The sequence below is a fragment of the Falco naumanni genome, chromosome 9, assembly GCF_017639655.2.
Source record: "Falco naumanni isolate bFalNau1 chromosome 9, bFalNau1.pat, whole genome shotgun sequence".
Taxonomy (NCBI): Eukaryota; Metazoa; Chordata; class Aves; order Falconiformes; family Falconidae; genus Falco; species Falco naumanni.
The window spans coordinates 19,141,950-19,162,328 of record NC_054062.1 but is presented as its reverse complement, the minus strand read 5'-3'; the positions used below and the strand labels follow the sequence as shown (position 1 = coordinate 19,162,328).

The 20,379-nt window shown below is 41.9% G+C and overlaps 1 protein-coding gene across 20 annotated transcripts in view; it reads left to right on the top strand.

Moving 5' to 3' along the window:
* TCF7L2 (transcription factor 7 like 2) overlaps positions 1-18,447 on the top strand; it is a 180,787-nt gene extending 162,340 nt beyond the window's left edge. For 2 of the 20 annotated variants that reach the window (XM_040606124.1, XM_040606123.1), the window contains exons 8-14: positions 1,391-1,516; positions 2,360-2,519; positions 3,281-3,388; positions 8,094-8,142; positions 8,691-8,741; positions 9,907-9,979; positions 16,152-18,447. In XM_040606124.1, the coding sequence (XP_040462058.1) occupies positions 1,391-1,516; positions 2,360-2,519; positions 3,281-3,388; positions 8,094-8,142; positions 8,691-8,741; positions 9,907-9,979; positions 16,152-16,584 (1,000 nt within the window). In that variant the 3' untranslated portion in view covers positions 16,585-18,447. Of the gene's footprint in view, positions 1-1,375; positions 1,517-2,359; positions 2,520-3,280; positions 3,389-8,093; positions 8,147-8,690; positions 8,742-9,906; positions 9,980-10,545; positions 10,620-11,485; positions 11,512-16,151 lie in introns of those variants that run through there. The other 18 variants (XM_040606122.1, XM_040606120.1, XM_040606136.1 and 15 more) reach the window with 15 other exon arrangements.
* Positions 18,448-20,379: the final 1,932 nt, after the last annotated feature.

Genomic DNA, 20,379 nt, shown 5'->3' with positions numbered 1-20,379 from the left:
ACCTCTTGTTCATGAAAGTACTACTGTGTCATCTTGTGAATGCAGGGAATGTCTAAGCACTTGCAAGGCGGGGGGGTGGGGGGGGGTGTTTAAGCTCAGTAATGGAATTTATAAAAGGGGGAAGAAAAAAAAAAAGAAATCCTATTATATTTCTGATACTTGTACAGAGTCTAGTTATCCATGGTATATCACCCCATTTAAAATCCTGTTTGATAGAAAGAAATCATTGTATATTGATGATACAAGAAATAATTCTTTATACCTTTGTGGGATCTGTATTCTTGGGGTATTTTATTTGGACCAAGATGGTTCAAAATATAGGATGGGAGTAGGGATTTGCAATGACAAAAAAACCTTGTTGTTTGCCAGATCACTTTAGCTTTGGAATTTTGGGGGAGGTTATTTCTGAGCTAAAATTTTAGGGTAGATCCCATTCCCTGGAAACCTGTTGACTTCAGTGGAGGTTTCAGTCATAGTATGCTTTACTTATTCACTGCAAAACCTTTGTGAGACTGTTGAGAAATAATGATATGAAGTCAGTCCTGCTTTTGAGAAGTTTGTTCATTTTGGTTAAAAAGTAGAAAGTCTGAATGATTGTGCCCTGTTCATGCTGTGGCCCCAACCGAACAATTAGATTCGTGCAGAAGGATCGCACATCCCTCTGAACCCAGTTGCAGGACTGGGGCCTGTCCATGTATATGACCATACACCATAAAGCTGACATTTTTTCTCTTTAGGAAGACTAGACTGTTATTTTGCATGAATTTAAGATTTCCTAGGTTACCTTAATGGGTCAAAATTTACTTAATTCTGCTATCTCCCACTTCTGTTAAAGCAAAGTGGCTCAGGGATATATTAGACACAAATATTTTCTTTTGCTCTATCAACAAAATGTAGCTAATGAGGCACCTATAAGAATTATAAAAAATGCATCTAGATTGTGTGGGCATTAATATTTTATTTTGCTGTCAATATGCAATAAAAAATGTCATCTCAAATTCACATGAATCAGAAACTATAAAAATTGATTCCTTGGTTGCCACAGGGAATTTCTTAGCAAAGAAGTGGACTGGTGGATTGTGTTCAAGGTTGCTGAAATTCTACGTTCATCCAAGTTCATCCAGTTGAATTTGCCTTTTGTTAAAGATGTTAAAAATCATGATGTCTCATGTCAGTAATGATAATGAAGGGGAAGATTGGCTTTAATGACATTAGAAGAGTCATTATGTTTAATTTATTGCTAATTAATGCTGCCAGCTTTCATATGCTTTGTCTAGCTGTCATGTGCTTGTTATATGCCTTTTTTTTTTTTTTTTTTTAATGTGTGTACACATCCCTCCCCATTCATTCATTTTTATTCTGACGATTTACACAGCTTTCTCTCCTCTAGGTTTCCTCCACACATGGTCCCGCCACACCATAGTTTACATACAACTGGAATCCCTCATCCGGCCATAGTCACACCAACAGTCAAACAGGAATCTTCCCAGAGCGATGTCGGCTCACTCCACAGCTCGTAAGTTGTTGCTTCCCATGTCTTCTTTTAAGAACACCCAAAGCATCACCTTTGTATGTGGGGCTTTTAAAAAGGCTTGGATTTGTGGGAATGTTTTTGCTGTAAAATATTTTTTAGATTGCTTTTTCTTTTCTGTTCTAATTGATCTGAACCTGCTTTAACTACCAAAGTGAGTCAAAATAATGGTAACAATCTTTCAGATTCATTCTGTGGCATAGACAAGTAGTTATAGTTACTAATTTCACCCGTTTTTGCAAGGATGTAGAATTTTGTTGATCAGGATTCAAGCTTCTTGACCAGTCTCCCTGTTAGTGCCTGGTTTGAAGCTGTGAGATACCAGACGCACAACAGGAGACAATAAATTAGAACGTAAATGGCTTGTTCAAAGCTGCAGGGAGAGCTAATATCAAGTTTAGGTTTGAACTGAGGAGGGCCCTGGTCTGCCTCTGCCTCTAGAGCTTCTGGTACTTCTTGCCTTTCATTTCATGGGTGAAGCAGAAGGACAGCATTTGGGTTCTCATTGACAGTGGGGTGTTGTTATTTACCATCATGCTCACAAGCCCTCCTCATGAACCCATCTTCCTGCGTGCCCATGTCCTTCCAAGGTTCTTGTAGGGGCTGAGAGGGTAGTCGGTGGTATTGCGTAAACATGAGATGGATTTCCTTATAATGCTCTTAAACTGTTCTTATACAGCAGCCAGGGTAAAGGCTGTAGAGAACCTTCTGGTCCTCTTCCTAAGAGATTTCTGAGGATTAATGCTAGAGAGATTGAGGGGATTAATTTAATAAATTCACAAGGGTTCTCACTGTGAGGTTTCTGTCTGTTGTATCTTTACCCTTCAGAAAACATCAGGACTCCAAAAAAGAAGAAGAGAAAAAGAAGCCACACATAAAGAAACCTCTTAATGCATTTATGTTGTATATGAAGGAAATGAGAGCAAAAGTTGTAGCAGAATGCACATTGAAAGAGAGCGCAGCCATCAACCAAATCCTCGGTCGAAGGGTAGGTAACATGGGAGAAGCACAAGCAGGGACTGATACTCGGTAGGATTCACACCCTCTGAATCACTATGTTTTTCTGATATTTCGATAATGGATAGGGAAGTTACTAAACCAAAGGCCTTGGTTTGGTTTTTGGTTTTCACAGACACTTTTTGCCAGTGGGGTCATTCATGGGGAAGAGGTGCAGTTAATTAATAGCAGTGTTATTTCAATGTTCTTTCCATGACCTATCGATGGAAAAAATTTCAGGTTTTTACTTTGTTCTAAAACAAAGGGCAAAAGCAGATGGGGAAGGAAGAAGCCTTTGGGAACAGTACCGGTATCAGCACCTGTGAGAGCTGGAAGAGGAGAAGGGGTGCCATTGGGGAAGGGAGAGGGAGAACCTGAGATCTGACTCAGGACAGGTGGTTCAGCTTCTGGACCCTTTCCCCCGCTCGTGTTTTTGTTTAGTTTTCTTAATTCTCCTCTCTCATCACAAGACAAAGGGGCTGAGAGAATGTAAATGATTAGTTGTGACTCAGTTGAGTTGGCTGGACTTATAATCTGGAGTTATAAATAAAGTATGAATGTCTGCCTGCCAGATCATCTGGTTTAATCTCTTTTTTAATGAAAAACAACTCTAGCTGTATATATATATATATATATATATATAAAAATATATGTATATAAAAAATATACTCTTCTGTTAATGTGCTTTAAAAAAAGGAAAAAACCCACAACTTGTGCTTTTTATTTTGTCTTTTTCTCTTTTCTTCACCTCAGTGGCACGCGTTATCCAGAGAAGAACAAGCGAAATACTATGAACTAGCAAGAAAGGAGCGACAGCTTCATATGCAGCTGTACCCGGGCTGGTCCGCACGGGATAACTATGTAGGTTCCTATGTAGGTGGAAATTTTTTTAGTAGTAGAGCTTGTAGAAATGTGTATATGACCTGCTGAACTACGACCACACATTGCACACAAGCACTACTTGGAAAGCATGCCTCAGGATCCCAATCTGGTAACAACAACAGACGCTTCCCTCCGCGATACTAAATCTATTGGAGATAATTCCCAGCCCTCCACTTGGAAGGGGCTTCCTGGCTGGGACTAACAAAAGGGTAGAATTGGGGCAAGACAGTAGAGCTCTGTGAAGAACCTCTTGCCTTCACTTTTACCAGCATCTGGAAATGCTGTTTGGCTTGCTGATTATCTGAAATTTCATTTTTTTAAAACAAAATTAAAAATTCCCCTAGTATGGCTCCTCTCCTTTCCACCAAAAAGATTAATAATCAGTGTCTTGTGCTTATCTGTGTGAGAGTATAGTGGAAAGTGGAAGAATGACTTATCCTAGCTTCAGAGAAGGACTGGCAAAACCAAAAGTGTGACTTGTTTGAAAGTCTTACTCTCAAGTGGGGTTAAATGAATTATTCCACGCTCTACTTTTGTATATTTTGATTATGTTTTGCTTTTTCATGGCCATGTTATCTTCTCCCCTTCCCCTCATTTTTTAAGAAGTGTTTTGGAGTTTGTGATCAATTCACGGAGTGTTTTTAGGATTGATTCCCTCTTTGACTTTCAGAAAGCCTGTTTTGTAGCTAAAAGTGGTAGAATTTTCTGTCTGTTAAAAACATGAGGCCAGCATTGTAACCACTTACTACTAGTATGTAACTCCTTCTTCTCTGAAGGGTAAGTGGTGCAGCTGGGTAGTAAGTGTTGGCAACCCTAAACCCATAATATCTTGACAGTTTTGTGGATTGGTGGGAGCTCTAAACCCTCTTTAACAGGATTATCACAGCATCTCAATTATTGTTTCCAAAATGTAAATAAAAATCACCTAAAGCTTTCAAGGTCCCTAACTCTGCAATAAACCCTGCTCCCTGCCTTCCAGGCACATTCCCCTGCAGGTTTGGGGACCAGCAGCTGTAAGATTGATGTCAGTTACGTATAGTGTTACACATTTTGTTTTTGTTGAAGTCTGTCTCTTCCATAATCGTCATCATCACTGCCTACTCTACCATAAATATCCTATTTTGCCGTAAATCACGTAAATGGTGTCTTTAGTATATGGCAACATTTACCTCTATGAGAATCTGCACTTTTACGTGTATGGGTGGGAAGAAGCCAGTTAGGAGTCTGCAGCAAAGCCTGGGGCAGCAGCAGCTCTCTCTACACCCTTCCATCCTTCTAGTGCTGGAGAATATACATACTCACTTACTTAGCAATGTGTACTTAAGGACATTTTTTTCAAATCTTTCTGTTTTTTCTTGATCATTTCATCTTTCGATTGGCCTCTGCCTCGCTCCCCCCTTTGTTCGCTGTTGCAGGTGTAGCTGTGCGTGCTCCTCAGAGGAGACCTCGTTAAGCCTGATGAGGCACTGCTCCTGCTTAATCACATTTTCCTTTCCTTTTCGGCAGAGTCTGGCCTGAGGCTGTCAGACCATAGGCTTGAGGTAGTTCCTCGGCACTGTGCAGTATCTTCGTCTTGGGTGTTCAAAAGGGAGTACAGGCTCGACTGAGGTTTCAGGAATGCTCTTTCTGCACAGTGACTGTGCCACCGACAGATGGGCATGTACAAAGCCGTCAGTGTTTAGGACCTTTTACTTTTGTCCTCACCATGTGAGCACTGAGAAACCCTTTCTTCTCAAGCTAAAAAGGACAGGATGAGAAAGCCAGCGCTTTCCCAGCGGCTTGATGCTGTACCCCCAAGTGACCTTCAGGGGGAACCTTCCTGCCTGAGGAGAGTGCGGTACCTTTGCATCACACGATTGCATCATCCACAGATTTTATTTATTTCTCTTCTCCTGGTCCATTCAAAGTACTCTGAGTTCGCCTCCTCCCTGTGTGTTTTGTAGGGTCTTGAGCCCTTCATGCATCTCGCAGGGGAGCACCTTCGGGTTGCTTTCAGCCTGCTCTTATTTAAGAGAAGAGGATTCAGGGAATCCCATGTGGAGTGGTTGGTGTCACAAGGCATGTTTGCGTTTTCTGAGATGTAATATAAGATGTTAAGCAGCACTGAGTGCTGGATTCATAAGTGTGTAAGGGTCTAGTCACCTTGCCTGCCACTTGCCTAGAAAATTAGCACCAAAGAACTCTGCAGTCCTGTCAAAACCCATGTTGGTTTGGCTTTATAGGGGGAGCTGCCAAAATGGTTAACAAGTATTTACATCCGCTTTTTCTTGCATCTTAAGGATTTGTATAGTACAATGATACAAAAGGTTACAGACCATCTGCTCAAGTCTTGGGAGAACAATCTGAGGCAATGGCGAAATGGTGTCTTCTGCAGAACACTTGAAAAACTTCTGCCATAATTCTTTACTTAAGTCCATGTATAATTTAGCTATGTAATCATATATCTTCTTATAGCACAGAAACTGAACAAGCAAGACGTGTGATTCTCCTCCCTGTTTCCTTTGAAAAGAGTGTAGAAGTTAGTGGGACATCTGTCAGGTCTTAGTTAGAAACAGTTTTCAAAGCTTGTGTTGGAAAGCGACTAGAAATTCCTGGTCCCTGGCTGATGGTCCTGTATATCGGCCATTTTTAACAGATTGCTCCCTAAAGAGGTTGTACTTTAATACCTGGCTTGAAGAGTTTGTAAAGGACAGGCGACTCCTGACTTCTGTTCTGGCTGGCCCTCGTGTGAAGAAGTTATGAGGTCTCAAACTGAAATAGCCCTCAAATTCCCAAATGTACTGCAAAAATTAAGCAAATGTGCCGCAGATGCAGTCTATTAATTATGCAAGTGGCTTCCTTGAGATTAAATAAGTAACAGGCTTATGGTCTGGAGGCAACTGTCTGGTTTTGGTTATGTTGTTGTAAAGTGAAAAAAAATTGTTGTCAGTGAAAAAAAAATCACTGACTTTTACAGAATTACTGTCAATGTAGATCAATATAGATGGAGCAGTCTGAGCATCTTGTGTCTATGTGATATGATACATGGACTTGAAGATACCATGCTTTTCCGTTTTTTATTCTCATGGAGCTTTAGGAGCAATACTTGTCTATCTTGTCTGCCTGTCATGTTAGACTGATGGCTGCTGTAGCAATTGACTCAGAGTGACAACTTTCAATATCCCCAAAAATTACCTCAGAGGTGTCAGAGATCATTTCTCAGCAGCATCCAGGCTACAGGATTACATGCATGTTGTTTAAAAATCCTTTCAAATGGACAGTCCATCACCAGAAGGCTCTCGTGAACAAGACTGTGCTTGTCGCAGCCTGGACAGCAGGGTGGCAGTTTACAACCCTGAGCAAGCCACGGGGAACGAGTGCAGAAGCTCCATGCCAGAAAGCCAGCTTTTGGGGAGGAAGAGTGTGACAACAACAAATCAAAATCCAGCATTCACATTGGGGGAATTTCTTACTGGTACGTTCCCTGGAATGTATATACTGAGCATCCCAAATGTTACAGTGGATGTGCCAAGCTGAAGCCCATCTTAACCATTTAGCTGGGAGCCAGACCAACCTGCTGAGAAAGATGTCTAACCCTGTGGGAGAACCTCTTGGCTTCCCCACAGATATGTCCAACCCTTCAAAAGTGCTGTGAGATTCCTTTTCCAAAACATGTTTGTTCCCTCCTGACCACAAGGGACTGCTGGTCTGGTGTCTTTTCACCGACTTCTCATACCACCGCATCTTCAAAAGCCGGGATCTCACTGGCCTTTTTGTCCTGCTCTGCAAACCCTGTCACTCAGTGCTAGAAGAGTTTTCTTAGGAAATAGCTTTTCTCTTTTGAGCTATGTTTGTTACTTTATAACTCTTCTCTTGGAAAAGGATGGTTGGGTGTCTGCAGAATTCAGGCTCCCGGGTGTCCTCTCCCCCACTGCTGGAGGGAGGCGGAGGAAAGGCCTTTCTCCCTCCAGTCAGAAACCGTAACAAACTCTGTCACCTTGTGGGACAGTATTTGGGAAAAGGATGCGGTTTAGCAGAATGTAACTGTTCATTTTCCTTGTGATAGAGCAAAATGTGGGAAGGGTCTTAGTTCTACGTGGGTTTTTTTCCTTGTCCTGGCTTTGCTTCCTAGGTTGTCAGTGCACTTGCAAACCGGTAGGTTAGGGTTTACTCATTACTATGGCTTCCTTGTCTGCTTCAACAGTTGGGTTTGGGTGCTGGGGAACTCCAGGGGCTTGATCTGACCTCACTCACGCACTCTTTCCCCTTCAGTCTCCCTCTTCTTCCCCTCCCTGCCCTGCCACATGACCACAAATGGTTTATGAAACTTCCAGGTGCCGAAGTGTACAGGTGTCAAATGTTGTTGTCTTCATGATGATCTTATCTCAAAAGAAACATCTTGCAAGTTGTTCTGCCCCCTCCTCCCCAGCTGCTTCAGGCTTTGGTGGGTGTTAGTTTTGGGGGGGGTGCAGCGAGGCTGTTTGAGAAGTCACAGAGCAGGCAGGCAGAGCCGTCCCCACAGTGCAGCATCCCCTCGGGGTCCCCCAAACCTCCCTGCACTGAGGGTGAGCCGGCGCCACGCTTCGGTGTCCTCCCCAGGGAGCTTCCCACCCTGGCCACAGCCCCATCACTTGGTGCCATCTTGCAAGGACACATGTTTGGGGTTTTTTTATTTATCCTTCTCATTTGTGTATGTTTCCTGCAGGGAAAGAAGAAGAAGAGGAAAAGGGATAAGCAGCCAGGAGAGACCAATGGTAAGTAAAAATAAATCTAAATCTCTTGCTTAGTGGAAGTGTGGCAATCCTGGTGTGACACTCCTAGGTACGGGGGAGGTGGGTATGAGTCTCCTGGCCTCATGGGGAGCCGGTCCCTGTACTAGACAGCCTTTTTTTTTTTTTTAATGCACTCTAATTATGCGTTACTGCCCTTCTAAAACTAGTAACTAAGCCATTGCATGTAAGAGCCTCTTGTGACGTTAGCTGAATTTGCACATAGTGATTGCAAAGCCTTTAACTGCAGAGCCATAGTTATAATGCCTATGCCATCGTTCATAAAGTTGTCTGCTTATTTTGCGCATATGTGTGTGCGTGTATGTATGTATGTGTTTGGTATTAATTTGGGCTGTACCTGTATGTTCTGATGCATGCCTTACAGTGGTAAATCGCACCCATTTTAAATTAAGGAGGTTTGCCATTCTATATAGGAAATTAGAAATACTGCATAGGCAATCTCATAGTCAATTTTGAAGAAGCCCTGACTTAGTCTTTTTGAAGCCTTTGTATAATTTGTTCTTTTTTTTCAGAACACAGCGAATGTTTCCTAAATCCTTGCCTTTCACTTCCTCCGATTACAGGTGCTAACGTCATTTTGAGTCATTTAAAATAGTTTATAAACTGCTTTTTAATTTTTTTTCCTGCCATTATAGATTTTAACATTAAACACTTATGACATTAAGAAAAAAATACCATCCACACGTTTTGATACTATTGATTATCTATATATCTTTATATCTATTATATGTTTGATAGTATTTTTTAATTTTGTTTTTTGGTTTGTAACAATTGCTATTAAAACAGTAATACAGTAAAAATAACGCAAGAGTTGTACTAACTGTGCAAATTGAATATGCAGTATTTCTTTAAAGAGACTGATAAAGAATGGAAGCAAGTCAGTAATGAACCTCCTTAATCTAATGGCATTTTTCATGGCTCCCACTAAGTCTTCTCACATTAGCATGCATATGCATTTTTTTATTATTATTTTAGTTTTTATTTTTTTTTTTATTTATTTTTCCTTTCTGCTCAAGCCTATTCATTGCAATTCACTAGCTGTACTAACTCAGCACCTTGCCATGCTTTACGTTTTATTTTCTGGCTGATACTAACATACTCATTCTGCAATCTGCTTATTCTTATCCATTCTTTTAAATACAAATTAATAAAAACAAATAAATTGAATGTTATTCCAAAAGCTGCATTATCCCAGGAGATATAATTTCCTTTTTTTTTTTTTCTTTTTTTTCCTCTTATTTTATATCTGAGTTGAAGAAAAAAGCATGTTCAGGATCTAACTTCCATACTCAGCTTCTTTTCTTCCTTTCCCCCACCCCCCCCTTCAAAAAAAGAGAATAAAAAACCCCAGCCCAACCCAAATAAATCTTGCCTGAAACATCCTGCTAGACCAGTCACAATGACTTTCCTCTACCTGCTCTTTTAAAAGGGAAAGAAACAGTCCTTTATAAAGGGATACTGCAGCTTTAATTGCAACAGCTAATCTCAAGAGTTGAATAAAAATGTGATTATCACTTTTTTTAACTTTTAAATCAAAAGTCAATATTTTGCAATTAATAACGAGGACATTGATTTTTATTCCCTTTTTTATTTTTATTTTTTTCCTTATTTTTATCTTTCTCTTTTTTCTCCCCTTTTCTCTCTTCCTCTCTCTCTCTCCCCCCCTCTCCCCTTTTCTTTTTTTTTTCCTCTCTCCTTTTTCTGCTCGCTTTTCTTGAACTCATTCAGACCTGAGCGCTCCTAAGAAATGCCGAGCGCGCTTTGGCCTTGATCAACAGAATAACTGGTGCGGCCCCTGCAGGTGTGTATAGTTTTCCCAGACTCGCTATGGCTGATTTGCAGCTGGTTTATTTGGTACTTTCCCCTTTTTTTTCCTGCCTTGTTGCTTTGTAGCTCTGTGTTGTGATCTAGAAGACACAAGGGAGTGGGACACTGCCATGAGTTATCGTCTCTCTGAAAGGGTTTTGCTTTTTTTGTTGTTGTTGGTTGTTTTTTTGCCTTCCTCTTTGCTGCTGCTAGCCAAAAACCCACTGTAAAACAGCATCAGCCTTAAGCCCATCTGATCTGTGGCTCAGCCTGCCCTCAAAGCCTCCACCCAAGGAAATTCACTCCCAAAGCCCTTCATAACACGGCACGGAGTGCGGTACCGACACCGGACAGATGCATGGCCGTGTCAGAGATTTTTTTTGTTTTCTTTTGGCTCATTCTGAAAGTCCTGTTTTCCTTCCTGCCCTTCGTGCGAGGGGAGATTACCAAATAAAACTGAGGTGATTGAAAGTTAAACGTAGCTGTAGCTAAGATGACACAGACCAAATGAGCTCTATCCACCATTGTGTTGTATTTTTTGTGTTTACCTTATGCTAACAGATGCAAATACTCCAAAGAAGTGTCGGGCATTGTTCGGGCTTGACCGACAGAGTTTATGGTGCAAACCATGCAGGTATAATACTACCCATTAGGCCTTCGGGGAAATAAAAGCAATCTGTCCTCTTAGTGCATTTGTGTGATTTTATTTTTTTAATCTTTTTTCCCCACTCCCCACCTTTCTCTCTCCCACAGCATCAATTGCTAATAATCTTTAATCTTTGGAATTTCTTGCTAATTTAATGCCATTTTCTCTCTTTCTTTACCAATAACCTCTCCCTGGTGGTAGAACTGGGAACAAGAAAAACTTGAAGTCCTTAAAGCTGGCAGTTTTTTGGCTTTTTTATTATTATTTTTTCCAGATTGTCAGCAAAATAAATGTTTAGCGGGACATCTATATTTTGTCTTTCATTTGGGTCTATGTCCGCTGCCTCCAAAGACTTTGTAAAAAGGTTCTGGGATCTGTAGCACTACTGTTTTTTCTCATGATCAGAGATGTAAAAGCCAGTGTTTACAGCTTATATGGTACTCATATTTTTTGGTGTTATCTGCAAAATTAAATAGCTACCTGTAGGCTTCTACGCCGCCCTAAGGTTTATGTAAGATACCAGGTTTTTAAATTATCTGATGTCTTTTTTTTTCTAATTCTGAAAATAAGTTTTTTCCTAAATTTTATCCCAACAAATGAGCTGTAAACGCCTGAGCTCTAGGCAAAACTAACTGCAACGTTAGTAGGACAGTTTCCAGCATTAAGAGGAGATGAAAGACATCAGAGAGCCCAAATTTCGACAGCCCATGTTCTACTGGAGTTTTAATTCCATGTATAACTCAGTACATACTTCTTTCTTGGTGGAGGGATACCGAGTAGTTCTTTTCTCATTCCTTTTTCCTTATATGATCGCATTTCGTTAAATTTGTTGTTTCTTTGTTCTGATACAAGCAGTCTTTGAATTTGGAATATTATGATGGTAGGTATTTCAACCCAAACCACACTCTGTGTGTAGTGATTCCTCTCCCACATTTTCCCTTCTTACTCATGCCAGTCCCATGTGCTCCATCTCATTTAGAATGTAGATCAGATGTCCATCGTATTTTGTGTATGCACGCAGTCTTGTTTGTGCTTAGTGTCGAGGAAAACGTGGATCGAAGGTGGTGGTGTATGTCAAAATACCAGATAAGGCACCAGAAATGTCTTCAACAGATTGCACATCATTCCACGCGAGGCATGCTAGTGCTGGGTGTTGGGGTCTTAAGATGTCAGTACCAGTGTGTATGTTAAACAAGCTCTGATAGAGGCAGTTTCTTAAAGCTTAAAGGAAGAAGGGTTCAGTCCAGAAGAACTGGATAGCCACTTCACTGTGTCAGGAGGCTTGAGTCTCGTGGTAGCAAAAGACTTGAATGCTGTGTTTAGTTGGGTTGTGGTTAGTTCGCTATACACTATCAGCAGATATTTGTGTAGTCTAGAAAGAGAGCGTTGGAAGCACATCAGGCTCTGTCCGCCAAGTACCAGAACGAGGGGCACATCACATTTGCGTTGCTTTATGTTTCCCTAGCTGCCTACATAAAACAGCATACTTCTAAAACTACATTTTAGCAGCAAGGTCATTTCTTTCGGTCTATACAGCGCTTAGGTTATGTGTGAAGCACAAACCCTCTCTTACACCAAATTTTGGTCAGAAATCTTTGCAGCACATCAGAGACTACTTCAGTGGTGTAGCTGGTAGCTTTAGACTTACTGATACAGTCTGCTGCTTTTTTGTTGTTGTTGTTGTTTTGTTTTTCTAAATGCATGGAGGCATTTTATCACTAGGTATTAGAGCATTTCTCTCCTGGTTCTGGTCCTAACCATTATAACATTGCATTTGCTAGAATGGTAGCATTCAGTAGCACATCTTACATAGGCGCTAAAGATGTGCACTTTGCTGCTACAATAGAAACTGAGACATCTTTGCTCACAGCAACTGAATAAACCCTTGTCATCCTCTGTGGCTTTCATTCATGGCAATTGCAGCATTGGTTTCCCGATGCTGTCCTGGGGCTAGTTTCAAGGGCAGCACAAGCAGGGTCAGTTCTGTTGGTGTTTACCGGACTGATGTATTAATTGACACTTCCAGAGCAATGCACAAGTGAACAATTCTCACTAAAGCTTCCAGGCAGAGGGATATGTAGTATTTTTATTCCCTCTTTTAGGAGAGCAAAACTGGGACACAAGTAGTTCCTTGGATGTTTACTTAACTTCCCTTCACCAGTTGCCTGGTGTCGTTCACATCTCGTGAAATGTGGCTGGCAGGGTTTGGGGTTTTACTATGCCTTCTGTCCCCCCTAACCCCGACACATACGTGACCACGGATAACACGTGGTGGGAATGGCACAGGCTGGAAAAATGTCCCCGCCTTGAGTTGCCACAATTGAAGTAAATGGCTTTTTAGACTAGAAGTGGCCACACTGTTAAAGAGCTTAGTACACAACAGAAGCAGAGGAGGCAATCTGCTCCCTTAATCCCAATCAAAGGGAAATTATTACTCCAGGTAGCAGACCAATGGGTTAGCTTTAAAAACGTTGTTAACTCTGTGGAGTCAGAAAGTCAGGTAGACCTGGTTTAAGTCTGCTTTGCCATGGAAACTTTCTTTCAGACCACAGAACTTAAATAGTATTAAAAAAAAAATAATTGAATTTTTGGCATATGTCATGGTTTAACCCCAGCCGGCAACTAAGCACTGCACAGCCGCTCACTCATTCCCCTGAGCCCCAGTGGGATGGGGGAGAAAACTGGAAGCCTAAAACTGAGAAAACTAGTGAGCTGAGATAAAGATGGTTTAGTGGGACAGAAAAAGAAGGAGATAATGATGACAATAATGATGATAAAAGAATTAGAATATACAAAACAAGTGATGCATGATGCAGTTGCTCACCAGTCACCGACTGATGCCCAGTCAGTTCCTCAGCAGCATTTCCTGGCCAGCTTTCCCCCCATTTTATATACTGAGCATGACATTCTATGGTACGGAAGATCCCTTTGGCTAGCTCTGGTCAGCTGTCCTGGCTGTGTCCCCTCCCAACCCCTTGTGCCCCACCACCCCTCCCACTGGCAGGGCCTGGGAAACTGAAAAGTCCTTGACTTAGCATAAACATTACTTAACAACAACTGAAACCATCAATGTGTTATCAACGTTATTTGTATACTAATTCCAAAATACATCACTCTGCCAGCTACTAGGAAGAAAATTAGCTCTATCCCAGCCAAGACCAGGACTCAAATATCCTAGATTCAAACTGCCTCCAGTGAAATAATTAACTGCCTTGTAGGTTCAGAGCAATCCAGTTGAATGGCTTCTGGACTCCCGTCAATAAGGCAGGCAGATCTTGGGTCTCTGCTTGCAAATAATTTTAATTTGGGGATGGCCGGGGGTGGGGGGAGCCCTGCAGTTTCCAGATTGTGAGGACCCACCTTTCCACACAGCTATTATCGGTGAGCTTTGTGAAGGATCACTGTTCTGCTTTGCCACTGAAGCTGTACAGAAGGTCCAAACATGAACTGTGGCCCTGGTCGCGTTGCACAGCTGAAGCTAGGAAGTGGTGAGACAGAGGCGAGGGGAAAGAGAGCAGAACTGTCCTTAGCCAGGAGCCAGAGCTTCCCGCATTGTTTGTTGATGGTAGAAGACTTAACAGCTTCTGTTTTGAGCCCACCAAATTAATTTTTTTTTCTGTCTTTTAACGTTGCTCTAATAAAGCATGGTTTACAGCCTTCACTTGCTGTCTTCTATCTTTCTTTCTTTCTTTCTTTCTTTTTAACATTTAAGTTGCATGGTTGTCTTTAGTTTTTAGCATGTGTTGATCTGCAGGCTAACGTGGTTAAAACTCTTAATAGCCCTAACCCCTTACTTTGCCATGTGGAATGTGGAGCAGAACCTGAGAGCAGAGCCTGAGTCTTTGGAGGAAGGGATGTCACAGCACTGGTCCCTCACTGAAGCTGGTGGAAGGATGAGGTCCGGGTTTGGTGGTCCCTTTCTGGCTATGGGAGATGATATCTTTTAACTCCAGGATCAAGCTGGTTAGATATCCCTGGCAGCTGAGAAACATCTAGCCCCATTGCCTAGAGAGCAGACCTTGGTTTAACCCAAGTCAAATGCAGTTGCCATACATAGGGGAGAACATTGATGACCAGCAGTGGAGCAGGGGCACCTACGTGAGTGGGGAGTGTCACCCAGCGACATTCAGCTGCGCCACACTTGGGTCCTTCCTCTGATGAAGTTGCCGAGCTAGGGCAAGGTATCCACTGGAGGGGGAGAGCAAGCTACTCCTTCACGTTGGTGGCTTTGTGCAGCTTAGCTGAGTGTCCAAAGTTATTGTGACAGAGCTGCTCTAGACAGGCTTTGTCATACACCTTGGGCTGTGCAACAGCAGTTCAGCACTTCCCATGGAAAGTGTGCTTGCGGATAGAGGGGCTGGAGACACATCGTTCTTAGGGTCAAGGTGGCCACTGAACGTCATCCTGCCAGATGCTGTGGTTGGTTGCCTCATTATTTCTGTCCTTCTGCTAGAATTGTCTTGCATATACTTGGCAGGAGAGATGGTGTGAAACTGTCATCTGTTTTCATTGCTCCTTTGCATTATTAAGTGGACAGAGGGAGGAGAAAAGATCTCTTGTCGGGTCACTTACTCATTTGAAGATGAGCGGCTCTTGCGAGACTCTCCTATTCCCTGGTGTGAAATAAGCTCCATGTTGCTCCTCACCTTTGTACCTGTCGTCGTGCTCTTCACCTACTGAAATTGGATCCCACTCTGGAGTTACATGGATGGCCTCTCAGAGGAAAATTCCCCAAAACACAGACGAGCAGCTTCCCAAATCTACCACTCTCCCTTAAAACAAAAAGTAAAATTGAGTCGATCTAAAGCCACAACCTGCAGGCCATACAACCAGTTATTCTTGTTATTTTGGATCATACTCTGTTCTTTTCCTGGTTTTTCTTCTGTTTGCTTTGTTTGTTCGTTTTGTTTTTATTTCCCCTCTCTCTTGTTCTCTCTATTATATATCCCTCCTGTTTGACTGACATTTCTGGATTTGGTGTGGTTCTTAACAGAGGAGAAAGCAATGAACAGTAGTTTGCAGCCATCCTTGCCTCCCAAGGGCAGTGCACCGTAGGAGACGACAGGTGATGCAGGTGTAGAGATAGCCCCATTGAGTTGGACAGCGTTATGGGACATCTTGAGATACCATCAACTATCCAGAGCTTTTATTTTATAAGGATCAAATTTCCCTCGCCCCACCCCCCGGAGGAAAGTTGAGATTGTAGATTAGCACAGTGGGCTCCAAAAATGCCTTATGTGATTTTCTGATGATTAAAGTCACTTAAGGAAAGGAGGCAGCCCTGAGAGGAGGGGGTCAAAGAGACAATTGGTGAATCCTTTCCAAATCTGTTAGCCGAGGGGAGGCTTCTGAGTGGGCTCAGGGCCATGGACACCCCACCAAACCCCCAGGACAGTGCGTGGGGCTGGGGTCCCGCCTGTGCAGAGCCCAGAGTAGTGAGCCGATAGCTCTTTGCTTTAGATAACTGTCTCCGTCAGCATCTCTGCCCTTTATTCACGGATAACTCTCTCCCTGTTTCTAGGAGAAAAAAAAAGTGCGTTCGCTACATACAAGGTGAAGGCAGCTGCGTCAGCCCACCCTCTTCAGATGGAAGCTTACTAGACTCTCCTCCGTCCTCCCCCGCCATGCTCGCCTCCCCCTCCAGAGACTCGAAACCACAGACTGAACAAACGCAACCCCTCTCGCTCTCATTGAAGCCCGACCCGCTGGCGCACCTGGTCATGATGCCGCCGCCATCCTCGCTCGTCCTCGCTGAGAGCGCTGCGAGCAAGCCCGGCGCCCTGCCTGCAGCCAGCTGCCCCAACGGGGCCCTGGACCACCCGCCGGCCGCCCTCCCGCCGGCCGCTGCCGCCGCATCCCTAGCACAGCCCTCGACGTCCTCCTTGCATTCCCACAGCTCGCTGGCAGGGACACAGCCCCAGCCGCTCTCCCTCGTAACCAAGTCCTTAGAATAGCTTTAGCCTCGTTAGCCCTTTCGGTTTCCTTTCGGGGGGATTGAATTCTGTTGGGATTTGGGGTTTTGGTTTTTTCCTTTCCTTTTTTTTGTTTGGTTTTGTTGTGTTTTGTTTTATTCTCCTCCTCGTCGTCGTCCACTGTTTGTCGTCGTTTCTCAGTTTCGTTTTTAATTTGTGCCATGTGGCTACATTAGTTGATGTTTTATCGAGTTCATTGGTCAATATTTGACCCATTCTTATTTCAATTTCTCCTTTTTAAATATGTAGATGAGAAAAGCCTCATGATTCTGCCAAAATTTTTATCAACAGCTGTTTAAAGTCTTTGTAGCGTTTAAAAAATATATATATATACATAATTGTTATGTAGTTCCAATAGCTTAGTTTTAAAGACTGATTTTAAAAATTAAAAAAAAAAAAAAAAAAAAGAAGCAATTTTGAAGCAGCCCTTGCCGGAGGCATTGGTTCTTTATTATTTGTATTAAATACGAGCTTGCGAACCAATCATTTTACATCTGGTTTTTAAACCTTTAAGGGCACAATGAATGCGGTGCCGCTACTACTTCTTTTTTTTTCTTCCTTGTGTGAAACAACCTTTATTGTGATGTTACTTGTTATTGTTTAAATGTACAGAAACAAAGGGTTAAAAAAATGTGTTAATATACCTTGTTCCATGGTGTTGTTCTTTTTGGGGGAGGGAACGCTACTCAACAATTAAAAGTATCACAACGCTATTGGACCAGTAGTATTTATTGCTTTAGAAATTGCTTGTTGTATCTGTATGTTGTCCCTTTTAAAATGTTTTTTTCTTCTTTTTTCTTGAAACATTGTATAAAGTGGTTTTTTTTCCCTTAGTGTAAGCATCTTATATATAACAACTCATTTGTACAAGGTTTTTAAGTTTATATATAAATGTGTATATATATATTTTTTCCGGGATTTTTGGTTTTGATTTCTTTTCATGATTTTTTTTTTTTTTTTTGCTATATGAAACACAGTTGCCACCAAATGGACATTCGTTCACAGATGCATTTTTTCAAGGATCAATAGAGTAAAAAAAAAAAAATTTGCTTTAAAAGCCATTAACACAAAAAGACTTGAAAATTTAGCAAGGGAATTTTTAGCAACGCTGTTTGAAAAATAGCAAGGTCCAAGTGTCTCCTGTTCAGAACTGCAGCTGAATCCCCTGCGACATTAGGACTGTAGGCTGTGTGCAAAATTTTTATGTGCCAAAATTCTCAGTGACTTTTAACTTTCTCCCGACAACTTTTTTTTTTTTTTTAATGCTGTAATTTTTTTGTTCATCATGTTTTGCTGTGATGTTACATAGGTAGATATGTATGTAGTTTTAATGTCACCTATAACAGACGTGTTTGGTAGCAGATTGTCCGGAAAGCATTTAAAATGAAGAGGTATAAACCCTTAAGGGCCAAATTCTGTATATTAGATTATTCATAAAAGGAAAATCAGACTGCCACTTTTATGTACACTTACTACATACAGGTAGGTAGCAAACTTAAAACAAAAAAAAAAAAACCTAGGCATGTTGATGTTGCAAAAAACGCTGTATAAAGCTGAAAAATTGTTCATCTGTTCATTCAGTGCCATTGTAGTTGACATGAAGCGATTGTAAAACTGTCTCAGATTTTTCTCTGGTTTATTAAGATGCTAACTATAACATTTTTTGTGAATACTTTGAATGTTTCCTAACAGTTGTGATGTTACTGTTCCGTTTTATGCTCTTATTCCGATTTTCATTTTTAATGGTTTGGAAGCCATTTTTTGTAATGAATAAATGTTCATGCTGTACAGTATCTGTAGCATGCAGTTCTGGATTAATAAAAGCAACTTAGTATGTGCAGAGAATGACTTGTCAACTCATTTATGCGTTGACTGCATTTTACTCTGGCCAAAAAGATTTAGAGCCCGAGTGGAAAACTTCTTCCAAAAAAATTTGTGCAAATCGTGGCAAATTGCAGCCAGCTCTATCTAGTTGCAAGAAATCCTGTGTTTCCTTTGGGTTCCCATGCTACCGCCTGCTAGTTTTGTTTTGCACTAGCCCTCTCCCCGCTCAGCCAGTTTTTGCATGAGTAGGAATGGTTGAAAATCCTTTTTATTTAAAGGAAGTGGCACGTGATTTGGCAAAAGACAAATGGCACGTGAGCTAAAGCAATGCCATCCCTCTGTGTGAAGTCATCCTGACTGGGTGACACGAGACCAGGGCTGATGATACCTTTAATTTTAAAACATTTTTGTTCAACTTGGTGATCCCACAGCACAGGGCTGATGCACTATAAAGGTCACACAGGAGGGCTTAGGGACGGACCCCTCATTAGTCAGCGTCTTTGTGCTGGCCTTAGGGTTTATCTCCTGGATAGCTTTGAGTCTGGTTTTGCATATATATATTTTTATATATATATATGTATATTATTTATTGATTTATTTTACATGCAATGAGCCCTTACAGCACAGCCTGCTCTCAGCACTGAGCATTCAGCATCCACCCGACTCAGCAATGCCTGCAAGTGCTGCAGGATGAGAGTGAACTTACAAGACTTTTTATTAAATGGTTGATTTGTTTGGATTTCTTCAAACTAAGCAGAGATTGAAGCTTTGTAATTTCCAGGAATCTCTCGCGAGTGGATGTCACCATAGCCCCAGTCATCTTGCAAAATGTCAATCATAGTAATTTCTACAATGGCACTCGAGGGCAATTAAATGCAAAGGTCTTGGAGCAGGCTTGTTCCCTGCCGTCGTGCCACTGTATTTCTCAGGTAATGCACTTCCCTGCAGTCGGTCTCGACACGCTGTGCAGAAAGGGTAAGTATTCTTCCTCCTATGGGAAAGTGGGTGAAGTTACTTACTGCAGAGACCTGGGAACAGGACTGTTTTGGGAAGCCCGGCCCCAGTGCTGAGCCCGTGCTGTCCCTTGCTGTGGGGTCTGATAAAACCAAACCTGGCTGCAAGTCAGTTGTCTTGGCTGCAGAACGAGTTTGCTTTGTAGAGGGGCTGGGAGGCACTGGATGAAGTACTAAATAATGTTTAAATAAAATATATAGTACTTCAAATTGCTACCACTTTTTTAATGACTAGTTTACAAGCCAGAAGCCTTTTTTTGTTTCAGACATGTTAGTAAAGGGTAATATACATGAGTATTGCTTCACATTTCCTATTAGAAGGATTAAGTCACCATGAATTTTTTACCAGGCTCCATTTATCTCCCTGGATCCAAGGCCTGATGCTGTTTCTGTTGCGGTCTGACACGACACTCCCCTTGGCTTCAGTGGAACATGTCCCCTCGTCACCTGAGACAGGCAGGTGGGACAGGACTCTGCGACGGGGAAACGGATGGTGCTGCGAAGCCTTTGTGGAAGATGCCAAATCTTGCTGTTCTTGGTAGCCAGCAAATTGAATGAGATGCTCAAATTGCTCTCCTGCTATTTAAGGTTTCTGGGGATTTTTTATTTTTCTTTTCTTTCTCCTAAATGTTTTGACTCTTGCTAGGGCATGGCCATCCATCAGCCAGACACATGTGCTGCATCTCTGCTGGGGATAACTGCTGCCTTCTAATCTAAAACATAGCGCTCCAGGGAGATCTTTGAATGCCACGATTCAAAGGAGACACCATCAAGGTATGATTCATATATTCACCAAAATAGTGTGTTCTTTGCTTGCTGCTTTATTAGCAAGCCTTTGGAAAGCAGAGTCCAAAAACACTCTTCCTGGACAAATTGGTTTTCCTTCTTTGTGTGTGGTGACAAGAGGCATGTGTTTGAAAGGTATGTTGAGCAGAGCTCA